The 24,972-nt window shown below is 30.7% G+C and overlaps 2 protein-coding genes across 4 annotated transcripts in view; one reads left to right on the forward strand and one right to left on the reverse strand.

Moving 5' to 3' along the window:
- Positions 1-14,157, reverse strand: part of pins (G-protein-signaling modulator pins) — a 52,501-nt gene extending 38,344 nt beyond the window's left edge. Inside the window, exons 1-10 of one of the 2 annotated variants that reach the window (XM_067051095.1) lie at positions 14,006-14,157; positions 13,743-13,840; positions 13,432-13,661; positions 10,273-10,408; positions 10,053-10,195; positions 9,837-9,960; positions 9,228-9,343; positions 6,574-6,740; positions 4,591-4,688; positions 4,144-4,296 (exon numbers count right to left, since the gene is read on the reverse strand). In XM_067051095.1, coding sequence (XP_066907196.1) covers positions 4,144-4,296; positions 4,591-4,688; positions 6,574-6,740; positions 9,228-9,343; positions 9,837-9,960; positions 10,053-10,195; positions 10,273-10,408; positions 13,432-13,661; positions 13,743-13,790 — 1,215 coding nt within the window. In that variant the 5' untranslated portion in view covers positions 13,791-13,840; positions 14,006-14,157. Of the gene's footprint in view, positions 1-4,104; positions 4,297-4,590; positions 4,689-6,573; positions 6,741-9,227; positions 9,344-9,836; positions 9,961-10,052; positions 10,196-10,272; positions 10,409-13,431; positions 13,662-13,742; positions 13,841-14,005 lie in introns of both variants that reach the window. The other variant, XM_067051093.1, reaches the window with a different exon arrangement.
- A 123-nt stretch (positions 14,158-14,280) lies between these two features.
- LOC106684401 (uncharacterized) lies at positions 14,281-24,957 on the forward strand. Of its 2 annotated transcripts, none has more exons than XM_014426458.2 (5): positions 14,281-14,639; positions 14,710-14,911; positions 15,205-15,296; positions 15,364-15,484; positions 24,783-24,957. In XM_014426458.2, exons 1-5 carry the CDS (start codon positions 14,430-14,432, stop codon positions 24,821-24,823), a joined length of 666 nt encoding a protein of 221 aa, XP_014281944.1. In that variant the 5' UTR covers positions 14,281-14,429; the 3' UTR covers positions 24,824-24,957. The 2 variants fall into 2 exon arrangements, with proteins under 2 accessions (XP_014281944.1, XP_014281945.1); XM_014426459.2 differs by lacking the exon at positions 24,783-24,957 and adding an exon at positions 17,156-17,358.
- The last annotated feature ends 15 nt before the right edge of the window (positions 24,958-24,972 follow it).

Genomic DNA, 24,972 nt, shown 5'->3' on the forward strand with positions numbered 1-24,972 from the left:
TTACAGATTAATACTACTGGTTTTCATTATGAAACAGGCCCCTATAGGAACAAAGAAAATAATAAAGTGCATTTGAATGAACTCTAGTTGCTAGGGTAGAAACTAGGATATGCCTTGATATCCACTGTATTGCACTAAGGATAGAGCAAATAAATCAGCTCATAGGCTACAAGAATCATTGCACTCCAAAGTGATATAGTCCCTAAAGGGTTAATTTAAATGTTACTCCCATTTAATTCAAATCTAAAATTAATAATTTTTTTTATCAATGTAAACATAAATAAAATGGAAAGATAATGAAAGTATTTAAAAAATGAATCCTCTTTCCTAAAAAACAAAATTCTAATACAACCACAGACTTGCAGTATATACTCTAAACAATAAAGTCATATTTCATTGATTACTTTACTTAGTTTAACACAACAAATGGTAGTCAGCTATCTCTACCTGAAAAATATAAATAAGATATTGGAAATATTGAATCAAAACTGATCCATATAAAAGTTATTTTCTAAGAATTAGTGAGAAAACACTTTTAAAACAAACTAATTACTCAAGACTTTCTGATCATATGAAACTTAATGTACATAACATGACTAGGCACTCAGAAGAAAGCATTCAATATACCAACACATTGTAAGCTGGATGCATGCATATATACAAAGCATATACTAATTCAACAAAGCTAACTCACAATTATCTTTTACTGCAAAGAGAATCAAATAAAATACTACTAGTCTTGCACAGTAACCACTTATTTATTTTAAACTCTTCTCATTGATTTTATCCATTTACTGTAATAATGTTAATTTGTTATTTGTTATTTAGTCCCACAACAGATACATCAGCGTATGTAATAACGTCTTGATCACTATTCCAAAATTCTATCTCCAATACCAGAGGTTATCGACAAGTGAGGTAGTGGGGAGTCATTCAGAAAGTAGCACATATTTTATGAGAACTTGTTGTTAGAACTGTTTTATTGTTTACACTTCCTGAGGTTTAAGAGTAAGTTTTAACAGATAAATGTTCAATAAAAGTACCTCAAAATGCACTTTTAAGCTTCCTAATTTTCAAATACCTTCCACAGATGAACCACTTTTGCCCTCAACTGTAATGGGGGTGGGTTCACAAATGGTTCAATTTGTGGCTAAATGATCAATAAACTTCACCAGGTTGGAACCATTAATTTAGACTAATGAAAATCGGTCAGTTTATAACTTTGGTAAAAACTAAGGTCATACATAAATAATAATTTAACAACTAGTTAAGCTTAACTTTCACAACTAACATTCTTTCTGATAATATCTAATTAGTTATGATAAACTTATTTAATTCCAAACTTAAAAGTAACAATACATCAATTATAACCAAAACTTAATTTTTTATCACTATTTATCAACTGAGACATTCCCTATAATTTTATTCAATAATTCCACAATTATTGGTCTGTAAAGATGAATAAAGTAAATCTTATATTTTCAGATTACGTAATACAAGAATAATTTGAAAATTATAACATTCAATAGCACTACTAAACTTAAAAATGTAATATATGCAATGAAAAATAGCAAATTTTTCTTAATACCATGTTGTTTTAGTACTTCTTTTAATAGAGCAAACCATATGTACTAGTAATATGATGCTTGAAAAAGTTATTAAGAAATAATGTAAAATATTCCCACTTCAAAATATTTATCAATGAAACAAATACATACCATAAAATATTAATTGTACTCTAATTTGTAATTCTTTTAAGAAATTAAATCTTATAAAAAAACATCATAAGTGAAATATATTAAAAATAAATTGTCAAGGAATAGTCAATTAATGTAATGATAGTTGATTATTTCATTATGATGAAAAAATTATTTTTAGATATTATAAAAACAGAGAATAATGAACTGTAGTTCTCAACCTTTTCCTTTATATTCAACTACCTCTACCTAATGACAAAACTCTGAAAAAACTTAAATGGCACAATGTAAACCAGGAACTAACTACCAGAATCTTGTTTAAAGTGTGAAAATGTGAGCCCAGCGAAAATATGGAGGATTGAAATAATGAATCATAAAGTCGACTAGAATTTCATTAAAAAAATTCAAAACTAAAAATTATATTTCAAAAAGAAATCAGGAAAAGTATATGTACCATATATGTACATTTAAAAAATAGAGAGAGAAATGGACAAACTATGGATTCCAAAGTGATACCATTAGTTTTCATTGTTAAGGAGAAAATTAAGATAAAAATAAAATCAATCATTATATATTTGACCTATTTATACAAAATTCAAAAATTATAACTGTCTAATAACAATATTTCATAGGATATAAAATAAAAACAAAGATTAGAAAAAATAACACAAAAAAATGGACACATTTGTCAATTTTAATTTTTAAAAACTGTGGAATATTCAGTATTTAGTAATAAACCTCTTTCAACATAAATTAAAAGGCCATGAGATTATCACATGAAAGTAACCCTAACCTCAATCCTTATTATTTCTACGATTCCAGATGTATTATTTATGTTTTTAATGCCTCGCCATTTGAAAGGTGTTAGGATGGTGTCCAGTCATTTATAGGTGATGGTGACCTCGTCCCTTCCTCCCAAAGCTAGGAGTGTTAGAAGGCTAATTTACTGTGAGAGTACTTTTTGATGACCAATGAAAAACATTTGTACCAATTTTCTTATGTCACACAGAGGTCTTTGCATTCAAAACTATAATTTCCATGACAACATTTTGTTATGAAATGTCATGAGAATTTTTCATTAATTTCTTCCCAATGATTGATTCCATTAATGAAAAAAAAAACACAAAGTTACTAGGTCACTATTTTGATTCTTTACTATTTTGGTTACTTTTAATTATGAAATTTTAAACTCTTCTCCAGAAATTTTTAATATGCCCCTATTTAAAATTTTGCATATATCCTTTCTGAAAAATTCTTGATACACGATAGTTATGTATTAAACATATATTAACGAGAGTATATTATAAATAATTTAAAATTATTATTTTATTTATTTGAATTAAGCTAATATTACTACAAAATCTGTCAATATTTGTGATAAAACAGTTTAGTTTTGTTACTTTAGTGCATCTACTAACATATCTACTACCAACAATGATAACTAATTTTATACATAATATACACAATGTACAGGAGATCAGCATTAGGATGGGGAGGTCTATAGAAATGCAATAAAGTCAAGTGTGTAATATATATAAGGTACCTTTCCCAAGCCTATAATAAGAGGAGAGAAATTGTTTATCTTACCTTTACTCGCAAGAACCAGAAATTTCTTAAACCTTTACTTCAGCATACATCAGTTTAATCTTAAACAGCCTTCATTTGATATAATTGGTTTCTGCACTTTTTATAATTTATTGGAATTGACATTTGCTTAAAAAAATTGTCCCAAAACTTAGAGAAACAATGAATTGATAACCAAAAATATTTAAAACTGCTAATTTGTTCTTTTAATAATAAAAATGCAACAAATAAAAGTTTAATTATATTAACACAAGGCTGTCACAAAAAAAATCATTAAAGACGAATAAACCAAAGTAAACTAGAACAATATTTATATAGGTGTAACTAGGACAAGAAACAGCACTCTAACAATTAAAGACAAGTTTGTTTTTACCCATAAATTAGAGATATGTTTGATAGCAAATAAATAATTTGATTTCTTAAATAATCCAATGATAAAATAGTTAAAACTTTGTAGTGAAAAAAATTTATCTTCAAATAAAATAATTGTATCGATTATTCTGGAAAAATAAAAAGCTACTTTACCGATGTTGTTCTCTTAAAAATTAGTTACATGTAAACATTCCACTAATATAGTCACTACAATGAAAAAACTAAAATTAATTTCAGCCTTTCATGAGCAATAGCTATTAATTATTTTAAATAACCATACCCTCAAGAAATATGAAATCGATGGAATAAATAGAGCTTACACAAGATATCCACTCATTTTTTCACTTAATAAACAAAAAGAAGAAAACTACTGAATAACAGGACAGTGATATAAACATAGAAGACAAATACAGTGAGCACTTAGAGAGGGAAAAGGACAAACCATGCAGACCTTGATAATATCAAGCCGAGTCATGCTCTCCCTCCTCACCCTGTATCGCCTGAGGAGTGGTGAAGGCTGTGCTGAGAAGGATGTAACCAACTTAGCCGAATCTGGGGACAATTCACCTTCGGGTAGTCCAAGAGCCTTTCGTAGATCAGATATGTTCATTTGAGCAGTTGCCTGACCAACTGTATCTCCAACCTAAGAGCAATTGCCAAATTAGATAAATACATTCAACAAACATAGCTCTTTAAAATAGAATTATTCATATTTTATGAATAAATATAGATAATCTGTTACAAACAAAATTTCACAGGTCTGATAACTGAAATTTTATTCTTCTTCTCGTCAAAGCATTGTTTGAAAAATCTAATACTAGTTTTCCCAAATCTTTTATTATATAATTTATACCAATTACCAATTAAGCATCAAGCAATAAATATCTCAGGACTCAGAATAAGATAACAAATATTTTTGAACAAAACGAATACAGACCTCTTTTGAAATTTCCAAATGTTGGCTAGCAAAGTGAAGAGCTTTCTCATGATTACCCATAGCAGAATGAGCATTTCCCAAACTCCAGCAAGCACGCCCTTGAAGGAATACAAAATAAATGTACATAAGTAATTAACAGATGATGTATCAAAGCTAACTTAACAACAAATGAGAAAGCTAGAAATTAAATTAAAATATTTTATACGCTTAACATTTATATACACTACACAGGAGAATAATCATTAAAGGCTTCCAGACAAACCAAACTGTAGCACATCAGTTGGTCTTAGTGCAATTCTGTTGCATATGGAATTTTTGGACATGTTACGGAACCATTAAAGTGAATCAGTGAAGACTGAACATTTTGTGTTTCAGGAGAACTTGGCACTATGTTGCAGGCTGACGAGAGTTATGATGGATCTGATTGTGTTTGGGGTGTTTTAATAGTTAAATAAGACCTAATATCTAGATCTTATTATTTCCTATTAATAAATACTAGTTTAATTTATAATTGCCTTTTTTCACTTCAGTCCATACATTAGAAGCGTCTACTCTAATGTATTTGTACTTCACGATTGGCCTAACACGCTAGTTGTACTAGGCGTTAAACCTGCAGATTTACATCTGCAACTAGATGGTCCCTTTTATTTTTTTCTACCATCTTTCCTTTTTCCACTATTCCCTTTTTTCCCCCTCACCCACACCCAAATCTTTTTACTGTTATTTATATTGCTTACTATTCTTAGCTGATATAACTTTACATCTACTTCTTTATTCCACATTCCACTTATATATTTAATTAATCACATACATTTTTCTTTATTTTTTTATATTACTTCAATTTTTAAATAATTTCCAATTTTGAATATGTATTTATTTAATTAATTCTGATACTTAAATTATTTCCTTTTTTCATTCTTAATTTTAATATTACTACATATATCCCTATATATTATTATATACAGGTTTCAATATTCTTATATTACACTATGCATTTTCCTCAATACTACTTATGTACCTGTATTGTCTATTACCTTCTCATGTTTCTTGTTTATCTGTAATTCCATTTAATCATTATGGTTGTTATCTTGATTTAGTTCTTAACTCTGATGAAGGCCTGAAATTCTGGCCGAAAAGTTGGCACAAATAAATAAGCTTTTATTTATTTCTGTTCTTCACTGATCGCATCCCAAATTATCTTTTCATATATAATTATTTTTATACTCGATCAAACGTATAGGATTCAATTGTTGTTAAACTTGTTTCAAGTGTTAAACAACACTTGTTTCTCATGTATTTAGGTACTTTGTTTCTAACTAAATTAGTTAAACTTCATTACTACTACCTATATCTTATATTTACTTGAGTTCATTATATTTCAACTAATGTTTTTCCACTCAACTGTAGTTCATGTGCATAATTTATTATCTTTTAAACTGATAAAAAATATAAGGTAAATAATACATTATCATTACATTCACTATGCAATACACTTTTATTAAAAATATTTTTATCTTATATATGATTTTAAAAGGTTTTCTTTTTTAACCCATTATAAGATATTTTCTATAAATAATTTATTAAACAAAAATGCAGTAAATTTCATAATACATTTAATTGAGGAAGACAATAATACGAGGAATTAAACTCTAAATTAATATTTTTAACTTTTCTTTTATCAAATACATTAAAAAATAAAAATACTGAGCAGATGGCCTCAATTAAAGCTCTTTCCAATTATAATTTAAGTTGGTTTTCTTAAGGAACTTACACAATTATGGCAAAAGTAGGAAGGAGTGTCTCTCAGAAACCAGGGGATCTACATCATATACCCGGAGCGTGCAAAATCTCAAAAGTAAATACAACAATTTTCAAGGAACTGATAAAATCTGATTGTTACACTCTAACTTTGGTCTACTTTGAAGATTTTGCTCTTTTACATTAATTAATTACATACAAATAAAACAGTAACAGAATTCTTACCTTCTCCAACGCGATCCATTAAATTCTGTGCAATATGCAAGTGCCGATAATGGTAGTCTATAGCTGTTGGATAATCCCTAAGCAAAGTATAAGTGTTCCCTAAGCTATAGCATGCTTGAGCTTCAATTGCTTTATCATTTAACTCTTGAGCAAGTTCTAGTGTGCGCCTGAAATAAAATTTTATAATAAAAATACACAAATAAACCATGTGATTTATTTAACAAACACTAATGTATTACTCCATGATAATGTATTTATTTATGATTATTATTATTTTTTACAATCTAGTTAGTTAAAAATTTTCAGTGAAATTTTATAATATTTCATCTTTTTTTCCAAATATGAAACTGTGAGTCATATATAACTTTTCAAATTCAAAATGAGGCCAGTTGCACCAATCTCTGATAAAACTAAGATATGTACAACTTAGATTTCTCCAAGAGTTTAATAAAACCTCGGTAACTAAGAGAACTTTTTCTGCTCTAAAGTGTTGTTAAACAGGTTACCAAAGTTGCCTGAAACTGAGCTAACTAAGTAGATCAGACTAATATTCTCAAAAATTCAAATCAAATATTGGTTCAACTTTATAATTATTATGTTTTTCTGTTTTTATCAAAGTTTTCTGTTTTTCCTTTCCATTACTTATGCCCAGCTAAGCTATGTAGCATATACCATGCTATAGTTACCATAAAACTATAGAAATTTTTAATCAGTGAATCATGATTTATTAGAAAAAATAATGAAATCCTTTTTTCAATTTATTTCCAATTTCATTCACAGGAATTATTATTATTATTTTAAAAAAATACCAACAATAATGAATCAAAAGAATGCATTTTATGTAAACTCAAATAACTTAAGTTTACATAAAATAAAGAGAAAAATTGGAAAAGTGTCATGATTTCATTGATTATGTTTTCTCATTAATAGAATTACATTGAAATTGTTATTTCAGCATGAACTAGAGAAGCCCAAATTTCTCTCATAGGGAGGAGGAAATTCACTTAGGATTGGTAAAAAAATATAGCAATACCATCGAAAATAAAAAAACTGACACTGCTTCATCCAAAACAAAACTAAACTGTTGGAAAGAAATAGAAAAAGAGTTCAACATAAACCAACATGTGCAATTAATGACTTCTTATAATTTAAGAAATAAGTCTGAAAATATGAAGGCTATAAAAAAAAAAAATTCTGCCAATAACCAGTATTTGATAGGAATAGGGTGGGCCAGCATTGGCTGAAGAAACACTTAATCAAACCAAAAAAAAATTCATTAAAATTCTTGGTATTTATCCATTATGGTGGTCCAGGTATTTATCTAAGCATTGTCAATAACATTAGCTCTGTGTCAACTACGTAATTCCTGTAGCTAATGTTGGAAATTATGGGTCCAATTAAATTTAAAATTGATTCAACAACTTTTGAAAGTCAAAATAACTGAAAAAATTCTTCATTCAACCACTTTAAAAAAATTTTTGGTCGAGGACAGAATTCCTATTTTTTTTTTCATTATTGCCTGAGCAACTAATTCTTTAAAGTTTTCGTCATCTGTCAAATCATTTATCTATATGATAACAAGATCATATAACCTTTGCTTGCTAACAAGATTTAACTATAACTATGGAAGGTTCCTTGTATGGCTACCTACTTAAACATAGATTTGCTCTAAATCTCAATTTAACCAGCTATCATTTATTTATTTTTATCCTTCTCTTCTATTTCTTATTTTGTTATAATTTAATTTATATAATAGTAAATATGGTGTGAATGAGCTCTAGCATCCTTATTAACATTGTCTAAAAATATGACAGAATGTAATATTACAAAATTTAAAAAAATGACAATCAATGGTTGGTAAAGGTTACCGTTAGATGCAATGCAATAATGCAAATTACTGAGTTTACCTCATATTTCACTAATCATAGCTTAAACTGTGATGGTGCAACCAGCCCTAAATTTGTTATAAAACACCATTTAAAATTTTAACCTAAATTGATCCTTTAAATTAAATCATTTTTCCACAACGTTTATTTTTTACTTTTTGTATAATTAACTTAATAGTATTGTTTCCTTTCATATGCCTTCTACATCTAAAAACCTATATATCCCATGATATGTGCTTTAGTACCTAAAGTATTATTAATAATGAATGACATATCAACGTGAATATCAACAATATTTGCCATATACATACCATAGTGATTCTAATTAGATTAGAGAATCCTAAATTTAGTTTTAATGGAAAATGAGATAAAGAGAAAATAAGACAAGTTTTGGTTTGAAATAGGTAAATACAAAAAAGAGGTAAAAATGGAGTTAGAAAATATAAATAAAGTAAAAGTAAATATGTTTAATTAAATTATTTAACTAATTTAGTAGCATCAACTAATGATCCACAAGCCTATACAAATGTTTTATGACTTTTAAAAACGTCAATAACAAATTAAACTCTTGTACAGCCATTATGTGAAATTTTTCACCTTATTTCAAAACTATGAACTTTATTTAAAATAATGAATCCATTAATAAAAAAAAGGTAAGTACTTTTTAATCATGGATTCATTATCAATATTAAACCAAATAAAGTATAATACTTTTCTAAACAAAAAGAAGAAAAAAATTCTAATCCTAATACAGTTTTCTTCACTTACTTGTAATGTTCTGCAGCCTTTTCAAACTCTCCAAGAAAAATATGTGAGTTCCCAAGATTGCTATAAGCTCTCCGTTCTGCTGCCTTATCTCCAAATTCTCGAGCTATTTTCAGCCTCTAAAAAATATCAGAAATAATTCTTAGAACTAATCAAAACATAGTAATGAATAGATATAAATTTGAAGTAATAAATCAAGATATCTTTGAGAACAAACACTAACTAATTAATATTATATGTAATATCAGATGGTTAGACGTACCTCTGAAAGAGGATCTCCATTACAACATACAAACTGTGAAAGTAGTTTTCAGGTACTAAAGAAATAATTCCTTTAAAAATCCAAGGATGCTAAGGTAAAACAACAGAAGAGATACACCGAGACTCTCACAAAGCAAAGTAAGGATGCTTAACAATAGTAAAAGGAAACCAAACACTTCATGTGGCATACAGATCTCAAAGACTTCAGTATGAAATTGTTAAAGCAATTACTAGTGTTAACTTTAAAAATCTTTTAAATTAATAATTTATCATATAATTTACTATGTATATTTTGTAATATGATTTTACATCTTAATCACAGTCAATTAGTAAAAAGAAATGGCAATTTACTTCATGATGATACTGGATGGCTTGTTGGAAATCACCCAATAAATAATATGTGTTACCAAGGTTTCCACATGCCCGGCCTTGAGCAGCAGTATCATTCAATTCTCTCATCAGTTTCAAATTTTCCCTAAATAAAAAAAATAATTTTAATACATACAAATAATAGTTATAACTTTTCTTACCATGTAAAGAACCTAATAAAATAAAAAATAATCTTACTCATAATAAAAAACAGCTTGTTGAAGACATTCACGAACATCTTCAGGAAATTCTCCAGGATCCTGTTGACCAACACGTCCTATATGTTTGCCTTTTGCATGGTATACATTTCCAAGATTATATAACGCTCTACCTTCACTTAACTATAATGGAAAATTATTTTAAACATATGAAAAATCTAAACATTTTTCAGTACTCAATATTAATTATCTATAATTACCTTATCATTAAGTTCTCTAGATATTTCCAAGTGTCTTTTACAACAAATCATAGCTTCATCAAACTTGCCCATAACTTTCAAAGTATTACCTAAATTACCACTTGACTTGGCCTCACCTAATTTGTCCCCCATAGTTCTGAAAAGTTACAATAATACTGATGATTATGACATAAACTAAGGCAAATAAATAACTTTCTTAAGTTTTAGTTCAGGCAAACATTAATTAATAACAAATAAATTAGCAACAGCCAACAGCTTGTTCCAACACCCACATTTAACTATCATCAAACTGGCAGGAGCATGTAGGGTCTAGGTTTTTGAATAAAATAAAACATGTTTGAGCATGCTTCTGCCAGTTTGAAGACAGTCAAAAGTGTTGTACGAACAAACCTAACATCATGTTTTGTTTATCCCTAACTGGTCATTTCTGACCAATGGGGAGGGAGAGAGAGGTTAATGTGTCATGTGTACTAGAAGAAAATACAACATTAATTTATATGAAGAAGATGGTCGGGAGGTCCGGTCAGAATGTTGAGTTTAGCCAGAATTTCTGCCTTTAATCTCTAATATTTTGTTTATTTGTGTTTATTGCTGACCTCCTGATAATTGGGAAATTACATTAGACAGGGTTCTACTGTATATATAAAATGGCATATTTTTTATCCATCATTTTTCATTTTCATTAATTCAGCTATCTATCCATAAAAGTTAAATTTTGTTTAAATATTTCTTTTGTATTGAAGTACAGGCACAGAGTGTCAATCAAAATGGCTAGAAAAAATTCCCCAAATTTTCTAGATATTCCAGAGTTTTTTTTCCTAATTTTTCCAAACCATGGAACATTTACTCAAACTGACACTGTATTTTACCTTACCTACAATATTTTAGATATACATTAATTTCTAATGTTTATACATAATTCAATTATTAATTTTTTTAACTTATTAAAAACATTTAACAAATGTTGACAATTAAACTTTGAACTGAGCATTGGAGGTTTATGAAGTTATTTATTAAAAACCAATATTTTATTTGCATATACTACAAACATTCAAAATGAGTCATTTTAGCCAATCAGTCATCAACCGATCAGTGTAGGCTAGGCTCTCAAAATCATGGGTCCAGTAATATTTAACACTATATCCAAAATTATTGATAGATTCAAGCAGTAAAGATTTAATTATAACATATATATAAATAGAGAGAGAGAGAGAGTGTGTGTGTGTTATTATATCACAGTAGTGTATAACACTGTAAAAGAAAAATGTTTTAATTCTAATAGTTATTAATCTTAAATTATGCTCTGTACATTGTAGTTTTTAATTAATTATTTAAAGAAATTCTTTGTTCTAAAAAACTGTGTTTTCCATTATAGGATATGGCTATATAAACAATAAGGTTGCAAAACATTGCTTCAATATAGTTCTCTTATTGATTGATCTTCAAGATCCAAAATAATATATATAAAAATTTTAAAAAATCTGTAAAATGCTGCAACCCATTAAGGTTCACAGGTGCAGTACTATGTGAGGAAGTACTGTTACTAGACGAATGGTTGTGCAAGTAGGCGATTTGGTCAGAATCACGCTCGACTCAGATTTTTCCCCAATTAACGTTACCCATTTACTGGAGCTGGGTGGTTCAAACCCACAGGGTTGACCCACGACTACAGTAACAGAATAAATTATTATTTGTCACAGCCACACCACTCCCAAAAGATATATATTTATACACAGGGTGTTTTGTAAGCATTTACCAATATTTAAGGAAGTTAAAGAAGATTTCCAAATCAAACAAAAAATTCATTAAAACAATGGCCCATTCCTATGTAGAAAGAAAGAAAATTGATATCTATCATTTTTTTTAAGCAACACATTTTTTGTTGCATAGGAAGCAATAATTAAAAACTTTTTAAGTTACAGCAAGATAAACAAATTTCTTCAAAAATAATATGATTTGTGTTTTTTAAACAATTTGAAGGGTGCTTCTTTATAGAAGAAACACAGTTTTCAACTGCACATGGCAAATGTAAAAGAAAAATTCAATATCCCATGAAAATTAGTCTTCATAATTGAGAATCAGTAATCATAAGAGTTTGTCATAATGATTAGGATATTTAAAATATAATGACAGATTCTTACAGGTAATTGAATTCTCAAATGTACTTGGCAAACTTTTTTGGGTTGTTGTAATATTTGGTTGTTTATTGATGTAAAAAATAAATAATTTAATTAGTAAACCCTTATGTAATAATTTATGCCATTTTTGAAATTTATCAGTATACTTTGCCACCATGACTGTTTTCAGGTTTTATTTTTTTTCGGATTCCCTGACTTTCCCAGTTCCAGATCTAGAAATCCAGTGGCAACAACCTTGAGAAATAGACAGTACAATTTTGCAGCAACACTTATCAACAGAATATTTAGTTTTATGCATGTTTATATAATTTAAGTATTATTAAATCAAAGGAAAAGAATAAACTGTGGAGATGAAAAAACTGTAACCAGTTTGACCTAGGCCTTAGGAATTTCCATATCAGATTTCAGAGAGAACACCAAGCTACAATTAACTACTCTGATTTGAGTAAACCCACTAAGAAGTTCAATAACTGTTTTCAGCAGAATGAAAGCTAATTTTTATAGAGTCAAACTGATGACAACAATCAATCTCTGCTCATTGAAGAAATTGTGATAAACAAAACAACCAAGTCAATAGCATTCTAACAGATACTGCACAAACTTTTAGGGACATAAAATATTTATATTCTAGGTGAAATCATAATACTGCAAATACAAAATTATTTTTTAGTGATCAATGTAAGTTACTTCATAACTCATCTTCTCAGATTAGACAAAGAAGCCACACTATCTGCTAATAAACCAAATGACAGACAAGAATAAACAATAGTAATAGTATCTATGCAGTAGAAATGACCGAATAGCGGGAGTAAGGTAGGTTTAGGATACCATACATAGAAACGAATAGCAGTATAAGTCAAGAACTATAATCGATAATTGATTTAGTTGGAGTAGGTTTGTCATGAGTTGAAATCCACCACCATTGCCACATAAGGATTACCAACTAATTGTCATTTATATAATAAAACATCAAAACTGCTAAACCATAATATAAAAAAATTAAAACTAGAGCCTATCTTACCTTGCAAGGGTAAGATCAAGTTTATGATATTGCATTGCTTTTAAATAATCTCCCAGGTAAAAATATGCATTCCCTAATTGGCTATAAATGGCACTTAATGTCCTCAAATCGTCAGTTCCAGCTTGAATAGCTGCCTGGAAAAATGCAACTCCAGCTCGACAATCACCAGCTTTGCACAGCCGTTCTCCTTCCAAAGCTAATTCTAGACACATATTACTGCTGTCACAGCTCTGGAAATAAAAAAAAATAAAAAAACATAAATTTAAAACTTAATAAGTCAAGGAATATAACATATTAATTTTGCAATTTACCTGGGTATCAGCAGTAGATACATTATCCACACTAGCACTTAATGACATTTTGGATGAATTTTAGATAAATTAACCTTTTAAAATTTCTTGGATACAAACTGAAATCACAAAATACACTAGTGTAACAACTATATAACACTGCAATAGCTGACAATGCGATGATCAATTAATTACTAAAATATAAGTTACTACAAAAACTTTTGAAAACAATTAATTTTAAAAAATAAATAATATATTATAAAGCTAAAAAAAAGAAAACCTACGAAAGTACTTCAAAGGACGGTTGCTGTAAGGTCCATATTGCTCAAGGACGTAAAAAATTCTTCGTATGTAGACAGTATAAAAATTTAAATGAAGTGATTATAGTAAATAATAAGCAAATGGTAGTCCCATCTATCAAAGGGTACACTCCCAGATTCCGTTCCCATTCCGATTTCATTCATTCATAAATAAAGCAGCTACAAAGAAGGGAACATAGCTTTTAAAATTCTAGGGGTAAAAATCTTGATTCAGTACTAAATAGTAATAAATTTAAATAAGTTAATAATTTGTAATAAAAACCTAATTTACGATGCCAGTAGTTAATGATAAATATAGACGGCATTGAATAAATTCGTTCCCGCTCAAATACAAACATTTGAAACAGACGTGAATTACAAGTATGGTTGTTAAAGATGTGGATCAACTATGAATGACTTTAGCCTTTGTTGTAACATTCCAAAATGTAATATACCATTAAATGACATATCTTGGGTTACTAGATGCATGCATGTGTTTTGTCCAGGCCATGGACAAGCATATTTTTCCAATCCTTCTCCACAGATAAGCTGCCCTATTTGCAATGAAATTAACCTGAAAGAAGTTGACATATTGCAATGTGAAATAAACCCTATTGATGTAAGTCAGATCCAATCATTGACCATGTTATTTTCCATTTTTGCAATAAGCTTTTTGTATTATATTCTAGATTATACTAGTTGGTATTTCTCCAGAAAAAGCAACCCAATTAGCAGCTAAATCAATGAGACTATGGTGGTATCAAATACAGCAACAACAATGTTTGAATAATTCAAAATTAAATAGTTTAGCTGAGAAAAATAGTGATATGAAGCATAACTATAATCTTGTTATAGCGAAAATTAAGCATAAATATGATGCTGACATAAATGGTAATTCTGCATATATATATTTATATTTAAGGTGTTCAATTGTAAAACAAGGTAACTAAAATTATTTATGAATTGAAGTTTTTGGTGTCACCAGCTTTTTTAATAAATTGGTGAAAGAATTTTTGGGAAATATTAAGTTATGATGACTCCTGATTAAAGGTAAAATATTGTAATTAATAATTGTTTAACATTGTAAATGTTTTCATTTTGTAAGTTACCATGTTTGATGACCAAATTTCTGATTTTATAATGTAGAAACTGCACTTCATCTGTATTACCGTTTTATATTTTAGCTATGAAAACAAATGAGCATAACTTGCTAAAAAAACTTGAAGATATTAATTTCCAATTAGAAACAACAAAGAAAGAATTACTTAAATACAAGGTGAAGAGAATGTTTTACTTTTATCTTATTTAAATTTTACTATAATAAGACTTTTTTCTCATGTTAGAAAGCTTACTGTCAGAATCATGATCGACAGAAACGCAACGTCCTCAGGAGCCCTGTTTCTCCAAATTGGCTTGGTAATGAAGTTTTCCCTGTCACTACTAATCGGAAAAAACACAAGATTGGTAAGATTAATTTTCATCTAATGATGGAGATATCTTTCACCCTAAATCTAATTAGGAAAAATAATCAATTGGTACAATTATAAAATAAAACGTGCAATAAATATAATACTGCTTTTATTGTGTGGGGAAGTTTTCCAAAATATTGAATAGTCATCCCGTTAAAGATCTATCACTTATGTCGGAAACATCACCACACATTAAACTAATAATTTAACAGTATTATAATTATTGTGTTTTCTTCTATGAAAACACCCCCAACCCTCTTATCCTTTACTTTGATGTACTTGATTGCTATCCAATACTCAAAAATACCGAAACCATAGGTCCTAAATACATTAAACAATTGCTCATCTTAGTCTTGTATAGTTACGGAGCAGTGATGTTATTGTATGTTGAATCTGATAATTAATACATTATTTTGTTTTTTTCCTTTTAACAGAAAATCTTGTTAATAGTTATCTAGAATACCTGCTTCTCATCTACTATACATCAATCCATTAAATTAGTAATTGATATGTTGCTAGGACAATAGGATGAACCTGAGTAATAATGTTCAATTAATTTATTGTCACGCTTTGCCAAAGTTATTGAAAAATAATCTTGAATTGTCTCTATGACTTTTTCAAACTTGATTTGAACAATTAAGATTGTCACTAATGGACAACAGTCAAACTCAAAAGTATTCATAATAAAACAAAAGCATTGCTATTATTTGTAGAGCGTAATTTAGGTAAATAAAACCATTAAGTAATATACGAACTTTTTAAATATCAATATATATTGATAAATTTTTTCTTGACTGTTACTAATATGGATATTTAGTGAATTTTGAGGATCAGTCATTAAGACACCTACATTGCGGTGACGTTTTGAAACTTTATTGTTTGCATAGTCATGCCAATTGTCTATTACAGTATGTTCTACAGTGGCATAAACCTAGCGTTCGTTGCATTACAACTAGAAGATTAGAACATACTGTTACCGATAATTGGCATTACTATGCAAACAATAAAGTAGTGAAGACAAGGCAGGGAGTAGAATATATATAAATAAGATACTTCTATTTACAATAGTAATATGAGCCCTTCAATAGAAACTAGCTGAAAGACTTATATTCATTTCTTATTGTTATGTTTTAACAAAAATAGCCATCATTATTAAATATACAAGTGAATACATCCAAAATTGATGGGTTATATCTTCTATTTAAAAAAAAATTATAAGAAAAATATACCATATAATTCTTGTATATAATAATATAATAACAGTTCGACACTTACAAAAAAAAAAAAAAAAAAAGAATGTGAAAAAAATTAAAGATGCAAAAAATTGTTTCATAAATTATTTCTCGCAAAAACAAACAAGTCAATTAGTTTGGTGAAATATATAAATTATCTTGGTGAACAGGTGAATACAGAGGGAAAAAAATTTAATTCATCTCATAAAAAAAAAAAAAATAAAATAACAATAATGATGTTGAAAAGCGATTCTTTTTTATTTTCAATCATTAATTTTTTAAAAGTTAACCTGATAGTCAACTATTTTCATAGACCCTTTTTGTAATCTGTTACTTCTTCCACCTGTGTGGCCATTTTTAAGCTCTCCTTAAAAGCTTCTAGTTTTTGTTAATCACGAATTTAATCATCTTGATCAAATCCTGTATTTTTTCAGTTCTAGAGGTCCATTTCTTACAATAAAGATACTTCTGAAGGGGGAGAAAAAGAAACTTGGTCTCCTTTACATTTCCTACAACCTTACTAACACCCACAGATCTTAATATTCTTTCATGACTATCCTTTTTTTCCTCCTGATAAACATAAAAGTTTATATGGTTCTTTCCATCAATAAAGCCAGTATTTTACAGCAGTTCAAGCATGTCAGATCTTATTCCTTCTTCTCTTTTTTAACATTTTGCTTTCGCCGATACTTAAGTGGTGCCGACACTCGGGAGCTTTAGATACCGGAGTAATTTTTGTTTTCAAGAAGAACTTTTTTCGTCGCTTTTCATTTTATAAAAATATGGCCAGTAACGGCGTTTGGAGGAGGACATATTTATAATGATCATGAATACAAAGAAACCGAAACAGCCTAGTGGGCAAAATGCCGCGGAACTCGTGGCACGCTTTAACAAAATATAAAATAAACAATTCAGGTCGGATGCAATTTCTATCCATGGTACCAGAGATTCAGTTGGAAAAAGAGCTGGAGCAGTAGGAAGGATTTCTGAGAGAGCGCTCGATTGTGGAAATTCCTCAAGATCTCATAGAAACAAGCGCTAGAGAGGTTGAGGCCCGAATGGAAGTAGAAAAGCCAGGGTGGAACCGAATAGAATATCAACGGCCAAGAAACATGCCCAACCCTTGGAGATGGAGAGAACACGTAGATGGCAGAAGAGAGAGAGCTAGTAACCAGTTAGAAAATAGAAGAAGCCTAGCTAGACCCAGAAACAACAGTCGGCGGGAGGACCGCAAGTGTCACGGTTGTCAAAACATTGGGCATTTAGAGGCGCATTGCACGCGCACTTGATGCTTGAAATGAGGGACTAACACTGCCTATACATATACCGGAGAAGAGATGAGGGCCGGGGAGAAACAACCGGAGGTGGAGTCGATCATTAGGTGAATCCACGGAAGCATAGGGAACGTCAGGGCCTGAAGAAGAAGCTGAAGAGTCACGGAACCGAATTAGTCAAGGGGACAAAGTGGAAACAGGAGGATAGAAACAAGGGAACAGAGATGGATGGAGGGAAGAGACATCTGAAGGGGATATTGGCAGAGGGGCAATCTCTTTATATACATTCAGTCAGCTGACATCGATGTAACAGTTGAGTCAGATTGTAACTTAATATATATATTATTTAATATTAGATCGGCCTGGTGGGCCTTACATGGTTGATATAACAGTAATATTTTTTTTTAACTGTTGATTATGGAAGGGGTATAGTCTCGTACAAAAGACACCCCTAACTAGATACAACGTTATAATTTAAACAAAATTATGATAAAAATAATAATCCTTAATAAGAGAGAAAAGTTAATAACAATATTCGTAGACGACAAAACAAACAATTGCCCTCTAATGGGAAAAAAAACAAGTTAATTTGAAAAAAGGACGAAGATAAAATAAATAAAATAGAAGTTATTTCAATAATAGAATTGATTACTGTAGAATTTATAACAGGATATCCCACAGCAGCCTGTCTTCGGATTGAGGTTGGGTTTCCCAAGTTGTAGGTCACTGCTCCTTTAACTTTCGGTAACTGGGAATGGAACTTTACGAATGGTTTTTTAAAGTAATCCTGTGATTCCTTTTGCAATTCCCGATGCAATTAGCTATTTCTTACAGACTCTGGAACATCCACTGCGATTCTGAAGTCAATATTTTAAAAATATAGTATTTTTTTTTCCTTTTCGTAAAGGATGCCGTTTCCTAGACTTCACAGCCGTACGTCAGCAGTGGCCTGAGAATTGTTTTAAAAATAAGAACAGTAGTTTCTGGTTTTAATTTGGATTTTCTATTTAGAATAGAATATTGCATTGCTAACCTTGCGTAGGTTCGAGTAGCTTGATGTTAAAATGGTGATTCCATGTAAAGGCGGTGATCTAGGTGAATTTCTTGGTATCTTACTGTTTCACTGGCAGGATTCCATTTCACATTTATACCTTTGGGATTAGTTCTGGTAAGAGAGTAAAAACTCTGGTTAGTTAGTTGATTAGTTCTGGTATAAGAGTAAAAACTTTTGAAGTACATTTTTCAATGTTCAGGCTAATCATCCATTTAGTAAAGTATTGTTCTAGATGATTAAGGCGACTTTACAAAGTATTTCTAGCCATTGTTATATCAGAACACTGCTGTATCGTCAATGAACATAACTATGGAGGAATGTTTGGATTAGATGACGTCGTTGAACAGAATGGGAGAAAGGACTGAACCTTGGGTAGTACCGGCATGGATTTGTCTGTGGGTAGAATTCTTGCTATTTATTGTAACAGAAAATGTTCTGCCGTTGAGGAATGAGCTCAGAATGTTGTACAAGTACTTTTGAATGTCCGCTCGTTTTAGCTTGATGCCAGACCAGACCTTATTGAACGCATGTTGGAAGTCCAAGAATGTTACCAGGGTATGACTCATCTTTTCGAATCCGTTTATTATAAATTCTGATAGTCTTGCCAGATGGTGAGAAGTGTAATGACAGTATTGAAAATCTGGAATAATTTCGATGCTCTGAAAAAAAGAATAAAGATATTTTTTTATGACTGATTCTAGTAATTTTCCAAAAATGGGTAATAAACTGATGGGTCTACAGCTGCTGATTAGTTTAGTGCTTTTACCGGGTTTATGTATTATTAACATAACTTAAAAACGAGCTCAGTTTTCCATCATATTTCCACGTATAGGGGAAATATCCAGTACGCAGGCAACTGTTTAAAATTGACGTGATGAAACCACAGCTTTCCTGGGTATCATTTTAGTTGCTATGATTGGGATCAAATGGCCAGGACTTTCCTTTATTTTGAGCTTTTTGATCAGTTCTTGGATTTTTTTTTGGGTTTCGTGAACTTAGGTGGGAGATTAAATACTCGTCAATTTCATCATTAACTGAATTCGGACTTTATTGGGGAATGTTTTCTCAAATAAATTAGCGAACCCTTCAGCTTTTTCGGTGTCGCTGATGATGAATTCGTTATTGCCCACAAGACTTGGAATTTTCTCACGTTTATCCAATAGACGCCGCGTAGCCTTCCATAAGGATTAGTCATTTAGATCTAAATCTTCCACTAAAAAATATCCCTAATATTTAGAATACGCCCAGGGAAAATGTATAGAGAATGAGCATAAATATTTTGATTCCTTAAAATTGATTTACTAAATAATCTTTCCTGTTAAAAGCTGACATTACATATGAAACGACCCAATATATTACAAGAGCTTACCACTGCCTCAACTTGAGTAAAACATGCTCCTCTCTATAAATTTCAGAAATGTGATACAATTAACTGTGTACTGACCCCGAATCAACAGTTTCCTGTTAACTCTGTTTCTTCAACCGGAGCAAGTAACTTTGTTGGTCAAAGTTCATCGATTAAATTTTACTTGTACATATTTTATCAGAATTTAATATTAATAAAAATAATAAATTTTGGACAGACTCGCATCAAAGTCACCACTTTCGTTAGAAATGGTAAAAAAAAAAACTATCAGACTTCCTAATATGCCTTTATTACATAATCATGAGGTCAATGAGATGTTGAAGAACGGTCCAGAAATATAATATAGTAATAAAAATAACAGAACAAAAACTGGCTAACAAAATCACCACAATCAATCAGCTAGAGGTTTCCTATGGATTTACCTCTGAAAGGAATATATTTTTATAATAATTGAACTAATGGCTATAATCCTATTCGCTAATTCCATTAAAAATCATTTGTATTAATAATTCATACTACTACTATTATTTAAAGAAAATAATTTATTTGAACGCGCTAGTAACATTCGAAAATTCCTTTTGTATTAGATAGACCGTTTATTAAGTAAAGTATTAACCTATTCATCACCACGACCCATAAAAACAGAGCAGTGGCCTATTATTAACCCTCCATCGGGCGCGGCTAATCTGACAGGCACAGGATTCGGCTTTTTTGCTGTCTTTTCCAAAAAGAGACCTAGTGTAACCCCTACCTCCCAGTATCCCTAACTTTGTGGGATGGTTCCAACCCGCCCAGTCAGTTCATCTCCTGCCGTCAATAAAGGGCGTCACACGTGTTTTGATCTGATAGGATCACCGCGCCCGATTAGGTTACAAAACTATGGTTAATATTTTTCACTTTAGATAGTAAATTCAAGCACTTTACTGTTTTTCGATACTTGTGTTAGAGTCATTTTCGTCAGGTACCATTACCGTTTATGAATGGAGATCGTGTGACTGTCAGGCTCACCGCGCTTTTCTGGTGGGTCTTTCAGGTTCATCGCCCCCCCTTTCCTAGATTTTTTAATGAATTCTTCAATAGTTATTTCAGTATATCTTTGATTCTAGAGATACCACAATACCCCGCCCTTTTTGGTTACAACCTACATCGCATGCAAGAATAAATGTGTACTCCTGGTTTCTTCTGTGCTCGGAACCCAAGCCATTGATAAAAGTACTGGAGAAAAAAAACCTGAGGTCATAACGTATTATAATTCTCACAAAACTGGATATGACACTGCTAACCAAATGTGCGCCACATACAACGTGCATCGAAATACACATCGATGGCCAATGACTATTCTGTACACTATGTTGAACTTGGGTGGGATCAATTCCTTGGTTATTCACCTCGGGAATCAATTAGAATGAATTCCAAGAAGAGTTTTTCCCAAAGAATTGTCACATGAACTGGGTTATCGGACAACTTCAGCGAAGCCAGCTGAAGTCCGGCCTTCACACCTTGAAAATTCGTCTCAAGATCCCTCCCGGCTGATGACCGACGAAAATATACGCCTCCCCAGATGTTGTGATTGCATGGTGGAACCAGGAATACATCGGCTCACGAACTACTCCTGTGTGAAATGCAACCATGGAATTTGCCCCTCATGCGAAACCACACTATGCAACATGCTTTTCAGCTTGTTCTTGCGATGCTTCATCGGCTTTGATGGACGATGAATCCGACTTATTTCTTTCCCCATTTATTTCAAATTCATGTCTGACCCCTTTTTTAATTTTTTTTCAAGGATAAAAGGTCCTATTTTGATTTATATTCATAACCATGATATGCGAATTGCGCATTTTGACTTTTTTTGGTTTCTGTACCTAAATAAATAATAAGAAATGTTTTAAATTTATTTTATATTTTTCTCTAATTGTCTACATCCTCAAGGTGATCGGTAATTTTTGGTTTAATTAAATACGGCGATTTAGGGACTTTACTAATTTGTATGTATCGTATGCCTGCCAGGCTCACCGCGCCCCGATTTTGAGAATCCTTGACCGCTATTTTAAGGGTTAATAGGCTATTAATGAATAAGTTCCGCAGGAATGTTGCCGTAATCGATCTTTTTACGCTGTGTATGTGCAATAAGACTTGGGTCGGTTTACAAAAGGATTGTTCTCTGGTACAGTTAAAAGATGCTTAACGTCAAAAAAGTTGTTTTCGTGAAATTTAGTAATTAGATTTACTTTAAGCTTCCTGATCATTACTTATGAGTAGGTAAATTAATCCAGTATGAAACTGCTCTATAAGTGAATGGATAAAACTGAGAAATATATATTATATAGTTGTTCTGAGGATGATCTAATAACCACTATTACCTCATCTTACAGGGTGAAGGGTTCTTACCCAGTCAGGCGTAGAAGAAATAAAATTTTAATTACAATTACAAGGAATTAAATTTAAGCTAATTTTAGTCGATAGGTATAGAACAAAGATGCCCAACTCCTCAACCTAATTTATTCCAAGATTCCTCTATTGGATTCATATTAATATATGGTGTGGGCCAGCCAAAATTGGAATTCTCAGGGGCTCCAAGTATTAAAGAGTATAAGATTTTTTTTTTTTACTTTATTAAGTTTATTCACAACTGTAAAAGTATTTTTACAACCAGCGAATGAGATGTAGAGAGAGAGAGAAAAAAAGAAAAAAGAAAAAAAAAAAAAAGTCATGAAGGCATGAAGGTTAAGGTCATCCAATGATGCCTCTCCATTAAAATTGAAATTTAAAAATCAATTTAAGAGGTCCCTATTCCAGCTCCTTCGTAAACGTTGTCTCGTATCTGCTAACTCCAGTGTTGATAGTCCTTGAATTAGAGGGTTAGTGTGTGTTGGAAGTGCGTCGTATAAGAGTATTAAAATGAATTGTTCAACAATAAATGGAGCTCTAATAAGGCCTGTGATTTTATATGGGATGGAGACCACATGCTAAAAATAGAAAGGAGGATCTTGAGAAAAATCTATGGGCCTAGGAAAACACAGGTTACAGGCTAAGATCTAAGGAAGAGATCTAAAGAAAATTCAAAGACCTGGAAACCAAGATGAGAATCAGAAGGTTGATGTTCTATGGGCACATGAAGAGGATGAAGGAGGAAAGATTGAATAAGATCTTTAAACAATTCTTAATTAGCTACAAAAACAAGAGAGAATACACGAGGCAAATGAGAGAAGAATTAAAGAGACTGAAAATTTAAGATACCAACTGTCTAGATAGAGATACGTATAGGAAAACATTGAAAAATCTCACTTATATTGGAAGAGGGGGTACGAAGTGGTCCTAAGAAAGAAAAGAAAGGCAGTCGAGGAGAATGAAATTGCGATGGGAAGAAAGAAAATCAAGACTCCCAAAGAAGCCTAACCATTGATATTGACATGGTCCTTAGTGGCCAATATGTGATAAAAAATAAATGTAGCACTTCCTCATTCAATGCTCCTCCGAGCTGTTAGAGCCATGGTACCAATGAAAATCAGTTCTGTACAAACTTGAAAATTTAGTCCTCCATTAACCTTAAATGATTGCATAGGAGGGCTGTGCTTTGCTTAGAAACACCCTCTAATAGAATTTAACCTAATTGCCTCTTGTTCTTCTTCCTTACTTGACGATACCATCTAAGTGGAACTTGGTAAAGAGAGATATCTGTAAATAATACCATCACCCATTCCTGGCTGGCAAATAATTTTCTACGATGCCTTCAGTCTCTTTCTGTAATTTAACAATAAATTCAATCCTTCTCAGACTCATACATTTGTGGCATATCACCTTCTTCTCATGTCTTCAATCAATATTTCAGTATTATTTTATAACTTGTCATGATAACATTTGTTGGTTTCATTTGACCCTATACGGTGTCGGCCATAGCCCTATTTACTCCTCTCCTTTTATTAAAAACAAGCATTATTCTGAACTACCTGAGTCCTGAGATTTTTTATCATTATTCCAACGTCCTCTCTCAAGAGTGGACGTTGGAATAATGACAAAAAAATGAGTGATTAAACAATAAAAAATGTTAAAAGGTACAAAAACCTACTTACAGTCCTAAAGCAATGGGCCAAGCTAGTATGTATATAGTCCTGTAGGTTTATTGACAATGAACATAATGTCAATGTACATAGACCAAGCCTACTCTCTACACAAATATATTGCTGATAATCAACCTCTAAAATCAGAAATATTAAGTACCTGTTTTTTCACTGCTCAGTGTAACCACTAACCACTGCCGCCATGTTTTTAGAATAACATTGAATTATGTCAATGATACATAGGAAATTTTAAATGTTTACAATTTTGTTTTGTATTCGTATTTACTGTATTGTTTAATTTTTCAGCACCCAATAGGAGTAAACATCAATTCAACTTTTTCCAATGAACATTCATCATAGTTCGAAAGCAACTAACTGATTTATTTATATACATTTTTAATGTATCAAATCAAAGACATTTGAAGCTGAAATTTAATTGATAATTGCTGATAATCTCATTAAAACTATTTGTAAATTATTATTTCCTATAATGGTA

This window comes from Halyomorpha halys, unplaced genomic scaffold (genome assembly GCF_000696795.3).
Source record: "Halyomorpha halys isolate HHAL.00 unplaced genomic scaffold, Hhal_1.1 Scaffold577.1, whole genome shotgun sequence".
NCBI classification, from domain to species: Eukaryota; Metazoa; Arthropoda; class Insecta; order Hemiptera; family Pentatomidae; genus Halyomorpha; species Halyomorpha halys.

Coding starts and splice junctions, on each gene's coding strand:
- LOC106684401 (XM_014426458.2), top strand. CDS start 14,430: ATGAATGACTTTAGCCTTTGTTGTAACATTCCAAAATGTAATATACCA. Junction 15,297..15,363: donor AAGAATTACTTAAATACAAG/GTGAAGAGAATG, acceptor TTCTCATGTTAG/AAAGCTTACTGTCAGAATCA. Junction 15,485..24,782: donor TCGGAAAAAACACAAGATTG/GTAAGATTAATT, acceptor TTAATTTTTCAG/CACCCAATAGGAGTAAACAT.